Genomic DNA, 24,888 nt, shown 5'->3' with positions numbered 1-24,888 from the left:
GGAAAGAGAATGTCGGGTCTTTTCTCCAAGTTAATATCTGTGAAGGAAAAATAAAGGGCAAAGTAAGGATGTGAGACTAAAAAGACTACTGTATTTTCCACTTCTCTTGAATAATTTATCAGATTCTGACTTTTTAATCAAACAGAAACACAAGTATGAGACTATTTGTCAAACTCCTTGGAAAGATTTTATTCAGAAAAATCTGAATAAAATATACGTGCATCTAGTTTCAGGAAAAGAGAATTTTGGGAGCAGCTTTCAATTTTGATATTGATGCCAAACCTACAGAAAAGTCTCAAGACTGTATACACAAAGAACTCCCACACATCCTTTAACTAAATTCACTTAATGTTTGTACTTTGCTTTAATAATCCAAAGGAGAGAATTCTGAATTTCATACTTGAAAATGAAAAGCACTACCAGAAGAATCAAAATTGACTGGTACAAATTACACCTGATAAACTTCCTTTTTTTAAACTGAGAGTTCTCTGTTCTAACCTCTCATTAAAATATTCCATTAATTCCCATCTTGTTTCATAGTCACGGATGCCTTTAATATAAATGTCTTACTTGTTGAAAAATATATTTACTATCAGATCAGAGTTAAAAAAGCAGGCATTCTAATAACAATGTAATAACAAGATGATGTGGACACCATCCTCATTTCATGCATGCTAACTCTCTAAAACAAGGCTGTAAATATCTACTCTTCTTACAAAGAGAATTGGACTAAAAGATGTGCTCTCTGTCTCCTCCCCATCAGGCACACACAAATAAGACGACGGATGCATTAGATGTCTTCAACAAATGATTAGAAACAGTATGCTACTTATCAGAAAATAACTCATTTTTAAAAGCCAAAATTTTCAGGGATTGCAGTTTGAACCTTTGACAAACACTTTCTACTAAGCCCTTCTAGTTATTTTGGGTTTGGGACATTGCTAGTAGATGGGACTAAATGTTGAAAATGAAAGTGCAACTCCAGGGTGACAGTACATGTTGAACATGCCTTACGGAAATGCTTGGGAACAAAAGTGTTTCAGATTTAGTGATTTGGATTTTGCAATATTTGCATAAACTTTACTGGCTGAGCATCCCTAATCTGAAACCTGAAATCCTCTAAAAATCCAAAACTTTCTAAGTATCACGTCTGCGAATTTTGGAACATTTCCTATTAGAGATGTTTAACCTGTAGTGCAAAGGTGAAGGGATACAAAATATGTCACCAAATGCCAAAGGATGCTGCTGACTATAGTGATGAAAACATTTGGTTATTCTGTTCCAATGCATTAAAGAATAAACCATAAAGAGTTAGTAAACTTTAATCAACCAAGGGGGAAGGAATTGATTACTTTGCACCTAATGATTGCAAAGTTCAACTACATAAAAATTTGTAAAAAAAACAACAAAAAAGGTGACAGAGATCACTCTACAGAAATCTACTTTAATAACAGGTGAAAACATTAGAAAAACTATGTTTGTAGATGAAAACATCTTTTTATCTATTGTTTAATAACCATTTCTAAGAAAAAAGGATATTATTCAAAAAATTTAAACTAAGAAAAAAAATGTATATAAGATTTATTTTTCCAGTGATTGCTTATTTTGGGAAAATAGGTAAACTATTTGCTTAAACAAGTAACCCAAGGCACTGTAAATAATCTCTTTGCCTATAAAAAATATTGAAAGGTAGGTTGAATGCAAGGTGCAATTTATTTTTTCCTTAAACGTTTTAGGGCTGGGTCCTGGGGATTGAACCCAGGGAGTGGTGAGCTACATCCTTTTTTATTTTTCATTTGGGACAGGGTCTCACTAAGTCACTAAGTTCCCCAGAATGGGCTCAAACCCACCATCCTCCTGCCTCAGCTTCCCAGAGTGCTGGGATTACAGGTATGTGCCACCATGCCTGGCTCTTTATACTTTTCACTTTTATAATTTCATAGTCTGAAAAAATAATAACGGAAGAGGTATGACTACATTCGTTCATTCATTCAAAAAATATTTACAAAAGCTTGTTACTCTAAGCAAAGTGCCGAGGTGACAGTAAAGAAACCATCTGTGTTTTAGAAGTTTGCAACCTAATACAAGGAGAGAAAACAGCAACTACAATAGAATAAAATAAAATAAGAACTATGACAGGGAAAGCAGAAAGCACCACGGGTCCCCACAGAAACAAGAATTTTTGAAAGTTTACAGTGCGGTGGTAGAGCAGTGAACAGGAGTCAGGAGGAGAACATAAAGAAGATCTCGCCCCTCCCCCCGTCAAACCCCCCCCCCAAAATAAAAGAGCCTCATTACTTGGTGTCGTATTGAAAAAGAAGAAGAGGTGGTAACTATACTTACTCAGGAGTCTTTACTGTGTGTCCAGCACTTGACTAAGTGCTAGCAATATATCTGTGAGCAAAATGGACCTGTCCTCCCGAGGAGGCAGGCAAGATGGACAAATAAAGCAATCACATAAATCAACAGGAGCAAGCTGTCCGAAATGATAAAGAGCTGCAGCAGTACCAAGTACTGTACCACCAAAGGTAAGGAGGGACCAATCTAGACAGCATTAAAGACTTCCCTGGCGATGTCTGGGGAATGTAGCTCAGAGGTAGAGCTCTTGCCAAGCATGCACAAGGCCCTGGGTTCAATGCCCAGTTCTGTGGGAAAAGAAAAAGACCCGGCTGGAGATATGACTGAGCCTAGATCTAGTCCCAGCAGGGTTAAGAGGAAACCTGCTCCAGGGGCAGGGTACGAAGGGCACAGAGAAAGAAGACCACTGGCAGGCCCAGTGACTTCCTCCTGTTATTCTCATCAGCCTTTGGCAGGGCCACCTTACATAAAAGGTTATTGAAATAAAACTTCAAGAGTCCCATACACTCTCTTCCAATCCTTCATCCAACTAGAATGGTACCTCCTCCACATCCTTCTAAAATAGGAATTGCCATCATAAAAGTTCTAAGAGATGAGCTCCTGCTAAGCAGGCTGGGAGAGGAAAGGAGCCTTTCAGGCTGAAGGAACAATGTGTGTGTTGGCTCTGAGGCAGGAGACAAGATTTCTAAACTCTGGAAGGAAACAAAGAGCAAGACGAAGGGCAAAAAGAAGACACCACAGGGGCAAGCGTCTAATATATCAAGAGGAGCTTGGTGTCTCCTAAGAGCAATGAAAAACCAGAGAGGTTTTAATGAAATGAGAGGTTAAGATTAGATTTCTATTGAATAGTAATCTCAATCCACTCATGAAGAACAGACACACCCAAATTTTAAAATATTATGTAGAACAGTTGACTTGTACTCCTAAAAATGTCAAGGTCATACAAAACAGACTGAGAAACTCTTCCAAATTAAAGGAGCCTAAAGAGATGACCACTGAATGCAGTATGTGGTCTGAAATGTGATCCTGGGCCAGAAATTCTTTTTCTTTTTTTCTGCTATAAAGAGTTTCACAGTGAAGTAGGAACTGGTGAAACTGGAAATATGAATAAAGCATATAATGCTGGTATACAACAATGTAAATTTCTGGATTTTGATACTTATATCATAGGTAAGAGAATGTCCTCGTTCTCAGGAAATATGTACTCTAATATTTAAGAGTCAAGGAGCATTGTGTCTACATCTTACTCTTAAATGGGTTAGAAAAAGCAATATGCACACATATAAAATAATAAAAATATGTTAAAATGCCAGCAATTGGTCAGAGTAATTAGGAGTTGTTTGTGCTATTTTTGTCAATTTCCTGAAAATCTGTAAGGTTTCTTTTTTTTTTTTTTTTGGTACCAGAGATCGAACTCAGGACCTTGCGCTTGTGAGGCAGGTGGTGGAACCACTGAGCTAAATCCCCGGTCCTGTAAGAGTTCTAAATAAAAAATTATACCCAAAGTGACTCTGGATCTAGACAGGCAAGGTCAAACTTGAAAAAACTGGTTAGGAGGCTTCAGAAGTCCCTATAAAAAGGCAATCATGACTGCAGGAATACTGAAGAGATGTGCTTGCCTTGAACTATTCAGAAGGTAAAAATGACAAAACTTAATGAGAGATTGGATGGAGGAGCGAGAAAGAGGAGGTATTCATGTCAACTCCCTGCTTTTTGGCTTTTATAACAGTACTACTCACTAAGATAGGGAAATTGGGGAAAAATCAGCTCTGAGAGGGTATGTTCTTTTCTGAAGCAAGTCTGATCATAAACTTATTTTGAGACATGTTGACTTTTGAGGTGCTGTCAAACAAAGGGGCATCCAAGGAGAAAATTTAGTAGAGCACATGAATCTAGAGCAAGAAAAGGGCATCTAAAGACACACTGCTAAGTTATTGTTTGGATGGTCACTAAAGCCCTGAGGACTCGTTAAATTCCCTTGGTGGAGATGACAGCCAAGCACTGAACACTGAAGAATTCCAACACAGTACATGATGGCCAGTGAAGAGGAAGAGGAGTCTCCAAAACATAGAAAAGGAAGCCAGAAAAGTAAGAAGGGAGTCAGAGATGTGTCAGTGTGGAGGCCAGTGTTGCTGAACGTCAAGTCATTTGTGACCTTCGTGAAAGCTGTTCCAGTGGAGTGGTGCGGGCAGAGTAAAGGCTGCTGAAGGAGAAAGGAGAGTTGAGAAGGTTAAAATTTGCCTTAAATTTGAAGTTAAGCCAGGCTAGGTGGTGCACACCTGTAATTCCAGCACTCTTGGAGGTTGAGACAGGAGGATCACAAATTTGAGGTTACCTTGGGCAACTTAGTGAGATCCTGTCTCAAAATCAAAAACAAAAACAAAAAAACAGGCTGGGGATGTAGTCAGACAAGAAGGCCCTGTGTTCAATCCCAGTACCACAAAAATAAAATAAAAAGTTTTAGGTTAGGTGTGACTGACCACAATTAAATAGAAAATATTGTATCAAGATGGAAAGCAAAGATAAATAATGGAATAATATACTTGATCAATTAAAGACAGATGAGATCCAGAGAGGATAAAGAGGATAAATGAATGCCTTCATTTACTTGTATGCAGTAAATGTTTCATACAGTAAATATTTACTACATGTCAAGAACTGTTCTAGGCTCTGGGAATACAGCAGAGGACAAACAAATCCCTGCCCTTAGGAAGAAACTTTTGTGGAGAAGACAATAGATAAAATAAATATGTATATATAGTGTTATGACAAATGCAATGGGGACAACTAAAGCAGGAGGAAGGATGGAGAAGAACAGAGGACGCTACTTTGAACAAGTACATCTCCAAGGTTTCTAGCCTGAGCCTAAGCAGACACTTTTTCTAAGGAACTACATGAACTGCCAACCATCCCACCAGCATAACTGCCCTCTAAGAATAAGAGCTGCAAGAGAGGAGAGAGCAGAAGTAGATTCCACTGCTGTTGGGGTTGTGAGGACTGAAGAACGAAAAGAATGAGCAGTAAGAGGAAAACATGCAGCAGGGATTGTCTGATTAATTTCAGTTTTCTCGTTTTTCCTCCCAGTGCCGGGGACTAAACCCATGACCCCACAGAGCAGACTGGGTCCTCTCTGGAAACACTCATCCTGTATTTTAAAGTAATTATCACAACCACAGTTAAGTCTTCAGCTGTATACTGTTTTTCTCCCCTGAAAGGCAAGTTTTATGAGGGCAAAAAAGCAGTCTTGTTAATATTAATATCCCTTGTCCACACAGGGTAGATTATTAATAAACACCAAATGAATGAGCAACTTGCTCTTTGTGGGGAAATACAAATAATGTTAGGCTTTTTTTTTTGGTACCAGGGATTGAACTCAGGAAGCAGGTGCAGCACCACTGAGCTAAATCCCTGGCCCCAATATTAGGCTATTTTAACAAGTAATAACCTGTCAGTCATGTTAAACACCACCCCTCCACCCCCATTTTTTTTGGAGGGGTACCAGGGATCAAACTTAGGACCTTACACTTGCGAGGCAGGCAGCAGCACCACTGGACTAAATCCCCAGCCCTACACCCCCGTTTTTTTTTTTTTTTTTTGGTACCAGGGATCGAACTTGGGACCTTGTGCTTGCAAGGCAGGCACTGGAACCACTGAGCTAAATGCCCGGCCCTACATCCCCATTTTGACTAATGTCTTTGGATGATAAATGTATTTCTAAGTGCTGGGTGTGATTATAAATGAATTCCATCAGCTCTGCATAAAATGTAATCTGGAATTATCTCTGACCTTATCACTGCACCACCTTATTGCATCCTTTAGCTCAGAAAAATCAATGGTTGATTATAATTTTTCTAGATGGTTCATGGGGTTATCATTGTGAATAATCATTGCACTCAGATGTCTTCAGGAATGACGGAGATACATTAGATGGTTTACTCAGCTTGCTAGGCTTTTAAGCTCTTCAGTCTGCTTTAGATAGCTCTTCTATCTCCTACTTTATATGGCATTATGTTTTTGCTGCTGTGAGTATACTTATTTGTAAAACTTAGCCCCTTTTCTAATAAACTGCTGCTTCAAAGTAGGAGCAAGCTGGGAAACCAATTTCCTAAAACAAAATCTTAGTTAAGCATCAACAGTGCTGACTATAGGCCCAAGGCAATCTATCTGACTTAACACACGGACTCGGACTATATATGTGATGCTATGAGCTCTACAGGTGACGAATATAAAAATAAAGGTGGATACCTATCGAAAAGAAATGTCAGATGCTATGATGGCAAGTCCTTGCAAAGATAGTTAAGTGATCCTAAAATTCAATTCCTGGGCTCATCAGCTGGCCATTTATTAGTTCTTACGAACTACCAGGACAGATGAAATATACATGACCTCAGCTGCACTAAGTAGTTGCAGGAACATTTTACAGAAGCTCAGAAGAAGTTATAATAAAGAAGCCAATCAATAAATCAATAGAACACTTTCTACCAACACAGCCAAATGAAATTATTTTGATAAAGAACATTTTTAAGGGGACAAAGCAAACTTACGGGACAACACACAAGTACTGATAATCTTTGTATTAATGGATACCATTTTCAGCAAACTAAATGTCATTTGTCTCAGGATACATCAGCACTAACCTTTGAACAAGTGGCAAAGGAAGGAAATTGAGGGCAGAAGTCATGTCCAGTCCACAGTCCAACATAATGGTGGTTGATTTGAACTTGAGGATGTTGCATGGTAAGGTTGGGTGGCCCGACAGGCAATACTGAAAAATTAAATCACTTTTATCAACAATCAAATACAGAAAATGCTCAAGAAATAAAATGAACTATGTAAAACTGATGATCTTTTCTCATAATAGCATATAAATTCATCTAACTTTCTATGCAACTTCCTTCTTTTTACTGCTTGGGTGCTACTTTCCTTAGCAAAATACTCAGAAGTCTAAGAGCACACCCGGCTTTTTGTAGGACACCAAGTTATATATATGTTAATTTTAGAGGGGCCACAGTTCAAAATAGAAAGCTTCAAGGCTACAGCTATCTACTCCACTTTCACATGACAGTTCAAATCCCTACTGTCCCAGCAGCATCTAAATACTGCACTGCCTAAACCTGGCATTCAATGAGGCTCTAAGCTGAATCCTCAAATTCTGTCCTAGGTTTGGTTTCTCTCTTCTGTAAATAAGTCAAGTGACTTTCCACAAAGAGGAAAGGTTAACCAACAGCACAAGTAAAGGTTTATGGCTCAGGCTTGTTAGGTGAAAGGGCTCAAGTGAATGAGTGAGTTCCCCAATGTGCACATACCAAGCATGAGGGTGAGAAAACTTATTGTCAGCCAATCAGGAGTCTCTTGTTTGTGCCTGTAGGTCTTAGAAGTCCAAGGGCACAATCCCCAAGGGAATAAAAAGAATGCTGAGGTGACCTGAAATATTTTTCATGTCCTCCTCAATGTACTGGGGATCACAGTTATGGTACCCTGAAAATTTTCCATATGGGAGATACCCTATCATTTTTAGTAATTCTATCGCTACTCTGGAAAAAAAGGCTAAGACACCCCCCACTGCACATACTTGTAGTCACTGTGTCAAAGACTGCCTTGAACTGCAAAGCCCGGAAGATGGAATGATCAATGTTCTCAACACCTCAAGAGGTCCAGTTTCTTTTTAATGTAAGTAGGATGGGACAAGACAGAGTACTACCACATTATCATCTAGCTCCACTGTTTGGCCAAGTCGTTCACACATTTGTTGCTCTATTGGTTCTTTCTGTGCATGGGATGCATTTTCCACTTTTCCCCAGAGGACATTACAAAACTTGATGATTTCTTTTAAAGTGCATATTCTAATGCACTGGTATTAGGTCAAGAGCCAAGAATCTGCGGGTGCTTTGCAAGCTTCTTTCTTCAAAGTTTATGTATAAAAATTATTATTTTACCAAGCCAAAATCCGTAACTCAGGGTCTGAAAAGTTACATAGGTATAGCGACTGCCTGGCTCATGCAGCCTGTAAAAGAGGTACCCAGAGACTCCCTGGCTGCCTCTAACAATGGTCTAAGTCTCTAATATGCTGCTTTTTCTCACCAGGCAGCCTACCATCTAGTGAGGGTTATAAGGCTCATGGATAAAATCTTACCACATGACTTTAATTTAAAAACCAGACATGTCTACATTATGAAAAGCTTAAAAAAGAGTGGAGATAGAAAAGTTCCATTCACAATAGCCAATACTTTTATATTCTGTCTTTCATTTTTGTAATAGATTAACCTTGTGTACATATAATTTTGTGTGCTGCTTTTAAAACTCATGACTGTGTTTTCCTCATCTGTGCGGCATCACATATCACGTTTTCAGCTAATTTCTCATTTTATTTTAGTCAGCTGTTGCCTTACTGTTGAACATCTAGGTTGCCTCTGGTTGCTGTATTATAAGCACGGCTGTGCTCATCACTTCAGTGCTGAGGTTTTTTTCCTACTGGATTATTTCTTTGAGGATTCCCAGAAGCGGCATTAACTAGGTCAAAAAATAGGAGCATTTTATGGCTCTTGAAATATGCTGCCAAAATGCTTTCCAAAAGAGGCTGTATCTATTTACAACATGGTTGGTAATATATCAGATCTGTTCCACTGTTCATACATTATACTCAAAACCATCTACAATCTCAACAAAAGACAGCTATAAACTTAGTAATAGCTATCTGGAGGTAATTAAATGGCCCTAACCAGGGAAAGTCACTTATCTGAAAAACAGATTTAGTTTTGAGATGCAGTTTGGTTAAATTGTATAAAGCAGGGGGTTTGGAGTAAGACTGCCTAAGCTCATTATTAATGTGTGATTTTGCAAAGACTCAGTTTCACCTGTGAGATATAGGACTAGAATCTGTCCTCTTAGTCTCGTATGTGCTCATTTTTAGTTGCTCTCATTATAGTATCACTGAGTGAAGAAGAGGTCATCGAAGTCTGGGGAAGTACTTTACATTCTATAGTGGCATTTACTATATCTTAAGACATTTGTGTATACCCTAGAAGTAGGTAAAATATTTTTGGTTTATGTTTCTAACATATGAGGATTCATGTTTTTTTCATAACTGTTTAAAACAAACTGTCAGCCATTGTCCTTTTGAGTATTGCCTCTCTCCCATTTGTAGTTTTACTTCTGGAATACCTATTAAATGAATGTTATAATACTCTCTTTTATTCCCTACCCTCTCAACTAAATTATTTTCTCATAATTTAGTTTTTAGCTCTATAAAGTGCATTTTGGGTATTTTCCTCAGATTTATCTTATACTTTGCTGATTCTTTGTTTAGTGGTATCAAATCTGCTAGCAATCTATGGATTAAACTGACGATGAAATTTTGTCTTTCCTTTTGTTTTTTCAAGAGTCAAGGTATTACTGTGTTGTCCAGGCTGACCTTGATCTCTTGAGCTCAAACAACCCTTCTGTCTCAGCTTCTCCAGTGGCCAGGAAGACAGGTATGTCCCACTGGACCCGACTTGAAATTCCTTTTTCAATGACCATGTCTGTCATTTCTAAAAATTCTCCTTCCATTGTGAGTATGGTGTCTTGTTATCTTCAGAGGTTTGGAATCTTCAGATATCCCTTTAATTACTTTCACACATTAACTTTATTTATTTATTTATTTATTTATTTATTTATTTATTTTTTGGTACCGGGGATCAAACTCAGGTCCTTGCGAGGCAGGCTCCAGAACCACTGAGCTAAATCCCCGGCCCCAAAACTTTATTTATTTATATGGGATTTTTTGAGACAGGGTCTCTCTATGTAGTTTAGGCTGGCCTTGAACTCACTAGGTAGTCCAGGCTGGCCTCAAACTCGTGGTGATCCTTCTGCCTCAGCCTCCCAAATGCTGGGATTACAAGCACGTGCTAGCATGCCCAGCCATGTATTCATTTTGGAGCCTCTGTTAGATTGCATAATTGTATGATGTTCCTGCTTCCTGGGAATCTTGTTATGAATGCTGATTTCAACTCATGGTCCGTTTCATTATTTACTGCTGTTTTAACATTGTGGATAGCGAGCTTATCTTCAGAGGGCTTTATCTATGGAAATTCTATCAAGAATGGGCTAGGGGTTCCCACCCCAAATGTCATCATTTTGGGACCAATTTCTATGTTGAATTCTTAGCTTGAACATATAAGGGAACAAACAAATCAGACTTTCAACACACTCAAAGCACTGCCCGAAGGTCCTTCTTGGGACAGGCTTCCTTCTTGACTTCATGACCACGGGAAATGAAATTTTCCAGTAATCTTTTCATTACAGTTTCCATTTATGGCTTTTGAAATATGCATTTTAACTATTCTATTCATTACTAACTAGAATAACACCTGGGTGTGGTAATGGATGTCTATTATCCTAGCAAGAGGCAAGAGGATCACAAGTTTGATCCCTGGCTGGACAATTTAAAGACTTAGTAAAGAACCAAGATACATCATCCAAAGGTACAAGATCCCAATGATGAATGTAACTGTATTTTATATCTAAAATGTATCAATAAACTTAATGGGAAAAAAAAAGACTTAGTAAAACCCTGTCTCAAAATAAAAATGGCACTGGGCGTGGTGGCACACACTTATAATTCTAGCTCTTGGGAGGCTGAGGTAGGAGGATCACAAGTTTGAGGCTACCTTGGCTACTTAGTGAGTTCAAGGTCAGTCTGAACTGTAAGGTGAGACCTTGTCTCAAAAAAGTAAGAAAACAAACAAATCCCCCCACTGCCCAGAATACTCATTGATGCTTTCTAGTCTTAGGGAGTTTGGTAAAATGCTTCCCTGACAAGATTCAGCAAGGTATTATGATTCTATGAAAATAATTTCAAGTAGGATTTGGTGGTGCACACCTGTAATCCTAGCACTCTGGGAGTCTGATGCAGAAAGATCACAAGTTTGAGCCCAGCCTGGGCAACTCTCAGTGACAGTGAGAACTTGTGTCATATACAAGGAGAGGGAGATAGGGATGTACATCACTATGAAAGACGACTCTGGGTTCAATCCTCAGTATTCACACACAAAACCCCAAAAAGATATTAAAAATTGTCTGAGTAATGTTAATACATTAAATTATACAATATACATACTTATAAAAATACTTATCAACACTGATATTTTTTATAGTTTAGATCTAGAAATGTACCCTACAAATATCATGTTCATCAGTGGTGTGGATTAGAGGTGGCACTAGATGAGGGCATGACCAGGAAGGGTGTATACTTATCCCCAGCTACTCCCTTGTTCTCCTGCTTCTTGGCTGCCATGAGTTGAGCAGCTTTCACTAGCCATGCCCTTCTACTACACTGTTTCTGCCTTGGAGCCAGCCAACCATGGACCAAACCCCCTAAAATCATAAGTCCAAATAAACTCCTTTAAGTTGCAGATGTCAGATATTTTGTTCTAGTAATGGGAAAGACTAAGATTAAGGGTGGTTGACTAATCTGAAGGAGGAAATTTCAAAATGGCCTGATATTCAGTCTGTGACATAGGTAAGCTGGGACAAAAGGCAGAGCAGAAAAATTTGAAAAACTTAAATTGTGGTCGCAAAGGAATCGTGTAAAGTTGGGGCAAAGGTAGATGTGGGTCCTGAAGAAATCAGCACCACTAAAAAGAACCCAAGTACTTTGTATTCGCACAATAGGAAAGATGACTTAGGGGTACTTCAGGAAATGGCCAGACTCCACCCATTACATGCTGAAAGGTGTAAAAGGGAAAATTCCTTTGAAAGATTTTGCTTTGAGAAGGGAGCCCCAAGGTGGACTGCTCATTCAGTACTACTCAGGGAAGTTTTTCCTCAAGTTCAGCTAATTAGGCATTCACAGGTCTCTGCAGCCATGGTCCAAGGGAGCCAGGTTACTGCTCTAGCTGGTGGCAAACCTTGGCAACATCCATGTGATACTGGTTTTTCAGACATGCAGAATCCAAGTGTTGTGGGGTCATAGGGTTTCCACCTAGATTTCAGAGGAAGGCCTGGGAGACTAAGCAATGTGCTCAAGAAGGGAGTGAAGCTATGACAGCGAAGCTGAAGGAGCAATAGAGATCCCAGGAAGTTGGAGATGCCAGGAATGTGGATCATCTATTGAGAAAAGCCACAGGTATTGAGTGGAGTCAGCCCAAGAGAAAGGCCATGTGGGCTGTGACCTGCAAGGTCATAGCATGAGACTTCTCAAGCCCTTTGGAACTCACATTTTACCACTCTGTGCCTTGGATGGCAGATATGGAAATAAAGGAATTAATGTTTGCCCTGTTGGGTTTTGGCCTTGCTTTGGTCTGATGCTTTTCTATTCCTTCATTCATCCCTTTTGGAATGGGAATGTTTACTCTGTGCCATTTTATGTTGGAAGCATTTAACTTTCTTTTTGACTTTTACAGGGGCTCACAGATAAAGAGTTTGCCTTAAGTCTCAGAGGAGACTTAAGTATTTGGGCTTTTCACCAATGCTGAAACTGTTAAGACTGTGGCATGTCTTAGAGATGGACTAAATACATTTTACGTAGTGAAATACACATGAGCTTTTTGAGGGCTAAAGGTGGAATGTTATGGTTTAGATCTAAAGTGTCACCCAAAAGTCTTTTGTTCAGAGGTGCAGTTGGTTGGAAAGGGTGGGTTTCTGGGGGTGTAACCTGGAAGGGTATATTCTTGTCTCAGGCTTCTTCCTTCTCCCTCTGCTTCCTGACTGCCATAGGGCTGAGCAGCCTTCCTCCACCGTGCCCTTCCACAATGTTTCTGCCTTGGAGCCACCCAACCAGGCACTGAGCCCTCAAAATTTGCAAGTGAAAATAATCCTCTCCTCCTTCACATTGTAGGTGTCAGGTATTTTGTCCCAGTGACAGAAAGTGACTAAAAGAACACTAGAAAAGGAATTCTAAAAATAAAAGTAGACCCTAGTTTAGAAAGGACAGGAACTGAGCTGGACATGGTGGCACACACCTATAATACCAACTATCAGGAAGCTGAGACAGGAAAACTGCAAGTTCCAGGCCAATTTGGGCAGTTTAGAGAGACCTTGTCTCAAAATATTAAAAAAGGTACACCTGGGTACTTGCAGGGGAGGAGGGACTGGGGATATACCCCAGCACTGTCCTTGGGTTAAAATAGAAAAGAAAAGAAAAAGGACTAGGAACTGAGAATTTCCTATCCTTTAATTTCATCTTTTCAGACAACTGAATGAAGTAAATATCCTTGATACTATCTCAGTGATGAAGAGCTAGCTAAGATCACACAGCTAATAACAGATCTAACTTGTACTTGGACCACAAGTTCTAAATGTTTTCATTGATATATGAGGAATAAGAAAAATTATTATAGTATACTATGCAAAGAGGCAAAGATTTTAATTTGGATATCTCTGAAATAAAAGTAACAGAGTTTCCTGATCATCTATTCTAATTTCTCCCTAATACTGTATTCCTGTTACAGTGCTGTCTAATTCCTGCTAGAATACTACAGAGAATGGAGCTTGGAATAGACAATAGGGAGTGTATTCAATCAGTCAAGACTACTGACATTCATTTCCATATACCTGAGAAATTGTACACTAGCATATTTTAGCATTTTAAAACATGGTATTTCCTAATGATAAAACTACAAATTGCCTCAGTTTCTTTTCAGTGTTACCCAGGCTCATCAGACTTTTAGCTTCCATTAAAAAATAATAAAATACTAGGGTATGGGGACTTTGACCTCAAAAATGAATCATAGAACTAAATGGAAGAGCTAAAATAATAAAAGTCTAGAAAAACACTATTCAATAAAAATACACTGCACACCATGTACATAATTAAAAAATTTCTAATGGCCAAATTAAAGAAAAATAAAAAGTAATAGGTGAAATTAATTTTAATTCTATATTTTACTTAACTCAATATATCTATATTATCATTTCAACATATAATCAATATAAAATTATTAAACATTTTATATTACTTTCTTACACTACCTTAAAAATTTGATGTGACCCTTATACTTACAGTGCAGATCCTATAAAATTTAGTTGAAAAAGTAGATCCATATACTCACTCAGGTTCTTCCAAACATATTTAAAATTGTCTCAGTAAGTGAATGGAGTACCAGCTTTCTGTTTTTGTGCTGGGGATTCAACCCAGGGCCTTAAATATAGTATCCCACTGTCTATATATCCCCAGTCTCCAGTATCAGCCTTTAAATTTAAATTTTAATCAATTAAATTTTTGTGCACAGAGTCAGGCAAAGCTTTCCTACAACCAGACACAAAAAGAAAAAAGCAAAGATTTCTTAGACCCAGACACAAAAAGAATCATAAAAATTTAATAAATTAACCTTAAAATTTAAAACTTTGGTCTTCAAAAGATATTCCTAGCCAAGTGTGGTGGCACATGCCCCTAATCCCAGCACTCTGGGAAACTGAGGCAGGAGGACTACAACTCTGAGCACAGAATGGGAAACTCAGTGACTTAGTGAGATCTTCCCTTAAATTAAAAAAAAAAAAAAAAAAGATACTCCTAGGAAAATGAGAGATAACCCACAAATTGAAGGAAAGTATTTTCAAGATACATATCTCATAGAAAACTTGAATACAGAAAAATTTAAAAAATGTCTTACAACTCACTAAAAGCACAAACAATGCAATAGCAGTGAGCAAAACACTTGAATAGGCACACACTGAAGAAGAGACATGGAGAGCAAATGAAATGATGCTCAACATTAATCTTTTGGGAATTCAAACCAAAACCACAGTAAGATACCACTATGCTCTGATTAGGAAGGTCAAAATAAAAAAAGAATAACAAGTACAGGCAGGGATGCTGAGCAATCAGAAATCTCACAGTCCTGGCACAGTAAGATTCATCCTAGTTGTTACATGTATTGGTGTTCACTCCTGTCTACTGCTTAGAAGTATTCCATTACAGGGATGTACTCCAATTTGCTTATCCATTACAATGTTAGGGACATTTTGTTTGCTTCCATTCATCAATGATTATGAATCAAGCTGCTGTAAGCATTCACATACAGATTTTTAAAGGTGCACACAGTTTCATTTCCCTTAGGTAAATATTTAGGAATAAAATTGTTGGGTTATATGGTAAGTATATGTTTGACTTTATAAGAAATTTACTTTTGGCTTAAAAAAACCAGCATCAGTTTTTATTTCTGGCCTCTGTGTCATAGCATACAATATCACTTCTGACCTAGGCATAAAGCATTAGGTGAAACTTTGTCTCTGAAGTGTTATTAAGCACGAATAAAACCCTAAGTTGTTTGGGCCTCAAATTTCTCATCTGACAAATGAAGAGATTTCTCATCACTCAGTTGATCTCCTGGGTTGACCAAAACTTCTTAGTCTTTAATATAACCTGCTGTCTAAATAGGTCTGTGCCACTGCGTTCTTTTACAACTCACTTTTTGAAAATGTAAGAAATTACACAATGTATGAGAAAAATTAGATCATTTAATCAAAAACTTTTAAAAATGAGGAATTTAGTTCTTTCCCAGCGTGTGAAGTGTTCATCACCTAGACACCTAAGTACAAAGCATTCACTGTCATCAGTAACTGCACCTCATTAGAAGACATCCCCAGTACTAACAGGTCAGATATGCTTCTCCTGTGGCAGGGAAAGGAGAGGGTACAATCTATTGAGAATCCCTGACTTATTCCATACCGTCTGAGTTATTGGTCTCTACTAAGCTAAACTGCCTAATTTGGAACTGCTCCCCCTGCTAAGACTCTGGGCCAGGCTTTCTAACATTCAGATACTTCCATAAATGTATTTCAATTTTATTTGGTAATTTTTCACTTTCTTCCACTTTGTATCTTGATTCTATCTTGTGAAGAGCTCTTAAATGTGCCAGTCATACTCACTGTCACACTGACTACACAGCTGGATAAAGCAGAGGGATAATTTTCCACTTGTGCCCAAAAGCTACTGCATGCATGGTGAACACAGAAAAACCACTTTGTGGCTGGAGAGTGACTGGGTATCACACACAGATGAGTGGCTGACACTTGAGGGCTGCTGCTCATGCTTATCCTCTGCCTTGCATTTCCATGAAAATGAGTAAAGAAGCAGGAGGACATACAAAGCAAAATCTCCTCAACGGAAGCTCAGGAAGGGTGGAAATGTTGATAGTAAACAATCAAGGGTGAAGGAAGGAAGGAAGACAGGTTGGGGTTGGCTTGGAAACCAACATTGTTGGCTATTTGGCATCAGCACTTGATAAATATGAAAAAGTAATTATAGTTGATGAGAAAAGTTCACTATGTATGAGACCTGTTTATGTAAAAAACAAAACATAACAAAATGTAATTTATATTATATAAAAAAATGAGCATATACACCAAACTACCTGAAGTGGTCACTCTGCGAGGGTAGCTGACCACATTGGAACTTTCCCTATTTTAGGTACTCCTGTATGCTCGACTACTACTACTCTTAAACATTAGCCAGATCTTAAAAGAATCAGAAAAACAGTTTTCACTTTTGGACTCAGTAATCATTGCCACAGAAGTTTCTACTGGCAATCCAAAACTTAAAGACAAAGGGATTTATGAATTTATACAAAGTGCTGAAAATGTGCAGGAATGATAAAGTAGAGGAAAGAAGTAAAATAGTTAACTAAATTGATATAACTTGTGACTACAGGATCAGCAACAATGAAGGCAACTTATTAGTCTAATATTAATTCAAGTGTAAGCCAGGAAGGAATTTATCCCAGGCATGTTAAACATAGTGCACTTTTTTTTCTCTCTTATGCTGTGGATAAATGTGGTGTTCATGGTTCCAGGTCCAGGAAATCTGGACCTCAAAGTCAACTGCAAGGCAGAGAACACAGAACCACGGTTCCTAGGCAGTTCCTGCTCATACTTGAGATAATCAGGGAGAGGGTTAACTAACTCAGCAGACTTGATGCGAACAAAAGTGTTCTACTTAGGGGAAAAATGCCCAGATAGAACACATACAAGTAAGGAGAGTTGCTAATTTCAACCTTTGAATGAATATGCTTCTGTGTGGATCAGAGGAAAAACCAAAACCCCATTAGTGACTTCAAAGTTTCAAGAAATGAATTTATAGTTTTTGATCAAGAGAAAAAGTTTCTACTTACAGCTAGCATTTATTGAGCAGCTAACTCATGCTGGGTTCTTCACATGAATTTACAGAAGGACAATAACCAAGCTGACTGATAACGTTCTGGTGATTAGAAAAGGATGTTATGTCTTGTGCCTAGATGTCCCCCCAAGCTTCATGCTGTCATAGGTGGAGGTTTTTCCGAGGTGGCTGGATCTAGAGTTTGTGATGCTGGGATTAAGGGTGTGTGATTACTAAATTAGTCCAAGATTAGTTTGGCATAATTCTGAGTGTAGATAATGGCAAGGGCACACTGGTGTGAGTGCTATTAAGGGCACGTAGCCTGGATGTAATACAAGGGACAGAAAGAGGGCTGCTGCTGCCCCTTGCTGCTTGCTTCCTCGCTACTTTGCTGCTTTCCTGCCCTCTGCTTCCCACGAGCTGTTTCTCCTCTGCCATGCTCCTCTGTCCTGCCACCCTGCCAGCTATGTGGGAGCCAGCCAACTATGAGCTGAAATGAACTAAGAACTAAAATCACGGACTGCATATGAGCTAAATAAACCTTTCCTCCTTTAACTTTGGGTGTTGGGTAGTTTGACTCAGCAATGAGAAAAGTACTGAGACAAGGCTTTTCAAGTCAGGTCAGTAAAGAAACTACAGATTTCAGTAGAGACCTTGGGAAAGAACTGAAGAAGCAGCTTCTTTAAGAGTAACTGATTCTACAGTAAAGGGAGAAAGGAGAACGAAAATTACTGGAAGGACTAGCTAAATTTTGATCTTCAGTTTACTATGGTTCATAATGAAATAGTTCTCTGAAAATCTTTGTTATGGACTATGAGCAAAGAAATTATTTCCACCATACCCACCTAGAAAGAATTTTTATAGTACAATCATAAAGCTATGATCCTGGGAGAAAATACCAATAGATTTGATTTACTCCGAAAACTTTTATATGGCAAAACTATTTCAAGCAAGACATTGGAGAATATTCATGAGACCAGGACAAAAAATTGATATCCTTAATATATAAAGAGCTCTAACAAACAACTTAGACAAACGACTTAGATTCTAACAGAAAAAAACGGGCAAAACACAAAACTGGTAATTCATGAAATATGAAGGGATAAAAATACATATACAAAAATAAAATACAAATACAGAATTGGTAGAAATAAAAATGCAAAAATAAAACTACATTGAGATTAAATGTTCAGCCTCTACATTGGCAAAGAATATAAAAACTAATTAAAACTAAGAACAAACAAGAAAACCCAACCCAAAGACAGAGGAAGGCATTTTGTACAAGCAATCCTGAATTATAATTTAAAATGCGCATGCATAGTCTTTGAACTAGCAATTCCACTTGGAAACTCACATTAAGCAGCATTAAGGAAGTAGCTCGATGGGTGCAAAAAGCTCAAGAACACAGCATGCTCTCCTTAGCATCGTGTGGGACAGCAGGAAACAGAAACCAAACTGCTAAAGGGGAGACTGAGTCCACACAGTGTTATACTAATTTTTCTTGTTTTAATTATATGGTGCTTTTCAAAACATTCTGTAAATACAGTGAAGTTATGTGTTTTCATTTCACACTGCAAAGTTTTTTAGTTGTGTAAAATACACGTCCTTTTATTCCTTTGTCCCAGATCTCCAAATGGATGAATTTATCGGCTCCATGTGTTCAAAATTCTTAAACTCATAAACTTTCTTAAAATTTCTCCTAGAAAAAAAATCTTACACCCTTAACTGTTCAAAACACTAAGTCCCATGTGACAGCCTAGCAGTGGTGGCTTGAATTCAACATTCTACACTTTGCCTCCTCAAATATTTAGCAAGTCTGGCCCTGCCCCACTTACAAAGATCTGCTGTTCCAATTAAATGCAAAAATCTTTCAGATGTTGATAACACACATATAAGGAAAATATTGACATTCCCAAGTAATAAATTAGGAGCATCCTCAGGGGCAGAAGTGTGTCCTCTTTTGTACATACTGTTGTGGAGCACTACACAGCAAAATCACAGACTGTACTTGCCTGCTAGTGGGGAAACAACATCTTACTTGTCAAATCCTTTTAAACTGCTCCTTCTGCCATGAATAAGACATAACTCTCTTACTCAGACATATGTCAGCCAAACACTATTTATTTATTGTGCTGGGTCTCATGCATGTTAGGCAAGGGCTCTGCTGCAAGAGCTATACCCTTGTCCTCAAGGCCAGCTCAGACTTTACTTCTTGAAAAAACTGATTCTCCAGTTGGGACTCATCTTTTACAACCCCAATCTTAAACGGAGATCACCATCATCTTTATCATAGTCTATCACCAAAATGCTGTGTCTCTAATTTATTAAACAGGGAGCTACTAATAAGATCTATGTCTTATTCATCTTTAGAATATCCCATAGCACTCAGAATGTTTTATATAAAACAAACATTTAATATCATTTGTTGAATTATATAATTAAACAATGGAATTCTGTTGTTGCTTCTTTTTATCTGTTAGTTATCATACAGTTATTTATCAGTGGCTCCTTCCTATTGGGTCTACATAGCTTGAATTAAATAACCTTAAACAAGCCACCACCTAGAGCTCTGAACCTCCTTTTGTTTCTACAGAGATTTTTGGGGGGGCTGTGTGGTAATTGTGTTTATTTTAACAGACTGATTTGTTTACATTTCTTGGCTCTATCAGGCCTGTCTCTGAAGTACAGAGAAACTATTTCTGGCTGTTCTGTTTTCCAAGGAAACCTTGCAATTTCTTTTAAGGTCACAGAATTTTATTACTTCTATGAGTCTATTATGTGGCACCTAAAACTTTAAGTTATAAAACCCATTGTTTACTCGAAAGTCTGGAAATGGCATACAAGATATAATTAACTGCCTAAGATAAACAAACAGAAATAGATCTTCCCTTTAGAAAATAACCTATTGTTGGGCCATGTAAAATAATCTCACTGCACTAATGACTAGAACATTTTGGACCAAAAAAGCAGCTAGCTAGCTATAGCAGTAAATTAAAATATACGAAAATTGTAAGCCAAAACCATCACAGGGATGGGTTAGTTCAAAGAGCATGTCCACTCACACCAGAAATAGAGCAGACAGGCCTTCTACCACCACTTCTATTCCAAACTATTCTGCATACGTGAGCCAGGGCAATTACACCACAGAAAGAATGGAAGTTTGAGAACATTACCTGCAAAGTTATAGTCCTAGAAAAACCCATTTGGAAAACCTACTAAAAATTAAATTCAACAAGGGGCTAGGCTGAGAATGCAAGAAATAAATAGGGGTTATATATAAACTTCGTGGGAAAAGATTCTAGTTCAGTAACAGAAAGATAAATTATTTAGCTATACATATAACAGGAAATAGCTATTCTCTATACTAAGTTCTAAAATGCTACAGAGGCATTAAAACATGTTTTAAATAAAGGAAAAGACATTTCTTATTTTTAAACTCAAAAATATATGGAAAGAAATTAGTAAATTCCTTAGATTTTGTTTATTTAATGTATGAATTTTATCAAGCTTGATGGTGCAGGTCTGCAATCCCAGGATCCTAGGAGGCTGAGGCAGGCGGATTACAAATTTAAACTCAGCTTGGACAAATTAGTAACTTAGTGAGACCCAGGCTCAAACAAAACAAAACAAAAACAAAGCAAAAAGGCTGAGGATGCAGATCTGTGCAAAGGCCCTGGATTCTGTCTTCCGTGCCTAGAATGTCCCCCAAAAGCTTCACGTGTTCAGAGGTGGGGCTTTTGGAAGGTGATTGGATCATGGGGTGCTCTACTCATCAGTGGACTCATCTACTAATGAGTTCTGCAGCGGAATGTGCTATCAGGTGGAGGCAGGAGGAGGGTCACTGGGCGTCCCTGGAAGGGAGCACTCTTCTCCCTTCTCGTTCTGCTTCCTGGCCACCACGGGATGAACAGCTTTCCTCCACCAGACCCTTCCACTATGCTGCTTCTGTCCTACAGCCAGAGCCAAAACAAACCTCTCCTCCTGTAAGTTGTGGGTGTCGGGTACTTTGTCCCAGGATCTGATATGTGAAGGCTTCATGCAGGTTTCAATTTGAGTGTGTGTAGTAGGTACAAGAGGCAGAGCTAGCACTACATCGTGCCCCCCCACAGCATTCCCCTGTCCCCTAGCCAGCCTGTGCTTCGGCAAGGTGCAGTCAAGTGTGAAAAATACCACATAATGATGTTAGTAGTTTACAGTATCATGGGGCAGTATTGCTAGCTGTGCAGTGCCACAAGTTGGACACACCTGGCCCAGCATATAAATTAATTTATATGAAAAGACCAGGAAGGGTAAATCTATAGTCTGAAAGCAGATTAGTGGTTGCATGGGCGTGGAGGTGGTGATGGAGATTGAATGCTAATAGTCATGAGGAATCTTTTTGGAGAGATGGAAATGTACTAAAACTCGAGTGTGATAATTTTTGCATAACTTCAAGTTTACTAAAAGCCATTGCACTGACACTCTAAATGCACGGATTTTACAGTATACTGAGTATATAAATTATACTCAATAAAGCTACTGGGGGTAAACAGCTGGGCACAGTGGCATATGTCTGTAATCCTAGCACTCTGGAAGGCTGAGAATGGAGGATTAAATTGGAGTCTAGCCTGGGTATCTTAGTGAAACCCTGTCTCAAACTAAAATATAAAATCAGTTATCATATAGTAGCACAGTATGAAGGCCCTGGTTTCAATCCCTAGTACCATGAAAGAAAGAAAGAAAGAAAGAATGGAAGGAATATTGTCTTTTACATTATTAAAATTACTGCTTTATACTCCTACTTCCACATGCTAGAAAAAATATGGAAAAGGAAGACTTAAACTAAAACATCTAGTATGCTTATCTTTATTTTAACAGAATACAAAAATGTAAAAACACTAAGTTTAGGAAAAGAGCATCTTTGCTTAAACTACAAATCTGAGAAAGATTATGCAAGACATTTTATTATAAACACCTATCCCTGTAAAACCAGGAGTGTTGAAAATGAAACATACTTAAGGGCAAAAGGCATTCATTTTGCAATTCCTATTAAAGGCTCTCTTTCTTGAACATCATCTGTCTGATTATCCATTTTTCAGAGAGCTGAAGTTCATTCAATTGTTCTTTCAATAAATTTAAATATTTTAGACTTTTAAGGCACCTCAGATATGCAGTTAAAGACAACTTAAGACTCTTCTCACAATAAATTCTTAGTCTTGATGGCTCAACATGTTGGGGTCCTCAAGCACTCTTTTCTCCCACAGTCTTCCCCAGTGCCCTTTCCTGTCCCTTCTCTTCCCATCTGGCTTTTCTCTTGTTCTCTGGCATCTACTCCTTTCTTAGTCACACCTGACATGTCAACTGCTAGCTTCATCTCAACAGTCAGCCCTTTCTTCGGGGGTGAGGAAATCTGCCCTGCTGTTTACCCAGTTTGCCCAGCTCCTTCATCCCACAACTTAACTCCACCTTAACTCCAATTCCACACATCAGCATTTTCAAAGCAACACTATAGGTCTTTTACAAAATTCCTTTGAACGATTTCTGATAGCCCCACACTTATAAGCAAAGAAACTCACTTCCTTTTCTGGCATAGTTAGCACATCCACTATCACTACTATGGGTATATTTGACTAAGTATGGCAAAAGTAGATGGCGAGGGTGTGAAGAAAGTGAAAGAATAAAGCTGCGTTAGCGAGACAGTGAGAACAAACAACATTGTTGGCAATGGTGGGGAAATGTGTTTTTCTCATACACTGCTGGTACAATGGAAATCCAGTGAGCACCTGGCCTTTTGCTTATTTTTTCTCCTATTACTGGGGATTGAACCTAGCCAGATGCATGCTAAGCAAGTGCTACACCACTGAGCTACATCCCCAGTCTTTTATTTTATTTTGAGACAGTATCTAGCTAAGTTCCCCAGGCTGGCCTAGAACTTTTGATCCTCCTGCTTCAGCCTCCTGAGTACCTGGGATTACATGTAGCTCGGTTATATTCTAAAATTTAAAGTCAGCATATTGTTGGATAGTTAAATGCATTTTCTACCACTATATTTCAAAAATATGTAAGCCAATACCCAATAATATCTCTACATGATGACATTCACTGTATTATTATTTGAATTGCACAGTAAACTCACTAAGCTTTACGTTCCACACAGGCAAGAGCTAAATATGTTTTGTTCATTGCAATATACCCAGTTCCTTGAGCAATGCCAAGCACAGAGGAGGTATTCAATAAGATTTATTGTCAGGGATTTAGCTCAGTGGCACTGCACCTGCCTCACAAGAGCAAGGTCCTGCGTTCAACACCTGGTACAAAAAAAAAAAAAAAAGATTTCTTAAGTGAATAAATGAATGATTAGAGCTCTGAGAGCTGGTTTATCCCTGGATCTCCGACGATGCTTAGCAAGCCAAGAGTGAATTTTTCATTTGGACTGGTTAGGTTTTACTTGAGTTCACTGGCCATGATGTACCCTCAGGTATGACGAGCTGTCTGTCAAATACATGTTGCTGATCGTCAGAGCAAATGGCAGAGGGATCGGAATACTCAGTACAAACCAGTAACAAAACAAATGTGCTACTGCTCTTGAAGCAACTGTCACACCCGTATTAGTAGAAAAGGATTCTGGCTTTGCTGAGTAACCACAGGTAGGCCAGACTTTTTTTCTTCAATTCAACTATTATTACTGAAAAAAAAAATCTGTCATTACTATACTTTTAATGTTTGTTTTGTTTTGGTAAATATAAAAGACTTAATTTTCAGAGCAATAATTTAAGACTCTGAAATGTCCAAGAGTAAAATATCCATTTTTGACCCAGGGCTCTGCAAGTTATGTAACTTGACCTTATGTGATAAATGACTTTTCAGTGATGGAGGAAATCATGAAAGAAAAAAACTGGTCATACTGAGGCTGTGATAAAATATGACCTTTCAAAGGCCTGAAATGACATTGCATCATAAAGACACACGAGGGCACTCTAATCAACTAGCAAGGAGAAACACAGAAAAGGAGGAAATCAGGTTGACATTTTAACACTCATACTGCATCAAGGACTGGCAAAAATCTGAATGCTTGTAATTTATCGCAAGAGATTTTCTGTTCTTGATCCAAGTTCTAGGAAGCCAAAAGGATTGTGGAGTTCTGTAAACTAGATAGAAAGAATCCAACACTCTCAGATCCAGGGTGATGACTAACCACACCCCTTTCTAACGATTTATTAAACTGACCTCAGGGGCAGGATTTATCCCTTTCAGGCAAAGATCTTTTCTATAATCTACAACTGCACTTGACGTTCTACTTGTCCTCCACTGGGAGTAGTCCATGAATTCATTTCTTTGCTCCATTTGTTTTCCCAGGAGTAATGGGAGAGTTAAAAATTTGCACCAGTAGAAATGCAACAGCATTGGCAAGAAGGAGCACACACGATTGAACAATATATTTCATGGCCTTCTCAAGTTTTTAAATTTGTACATACAAC

General features: G+C 38.4%; 1 protein-coding gene across 1 annotated transcript in view; it reads right to left on the bottom strand.

The window, feature by feature from the left end:
• Ints9 (integrator complex subunit 9) overlaps positions 1-24,888 on the bottom strand; it is a 94,187-nt gene that overhangs the window by 62,615 nt on the left and 6,684 nt on the right. The window contains exon 2 of the mRNA XM_004848431.4: positions 6,996-7,123. Coding sequence (XP_004848488.1) covers positions 6,996-7,123 — 128 coding nt within the window. The remainder of the gene's footprint in view (positions 1-6,995; positions 7,124-24,888) is intronic.

Source organism: Heterocephalus glaber, unplaced genomic scaffold, assembly GCF_053883595.1.
Source record: "Heterocephalus glaber isolate CG9 unplaced genomic scaffold, H.glaber_assembly_v1.0 deba00001460, whole genome shotgun sequence".
Lineage (NCBI taxonomy): Eukaryota > Metazoa > Chordata > Mammalia > Rodentia > Bathyergidae > Heterocephalus > Heterocephalus glaber.
This window is presented reverse-complemented; position numbering and strand designations above follow the sequence as displayed.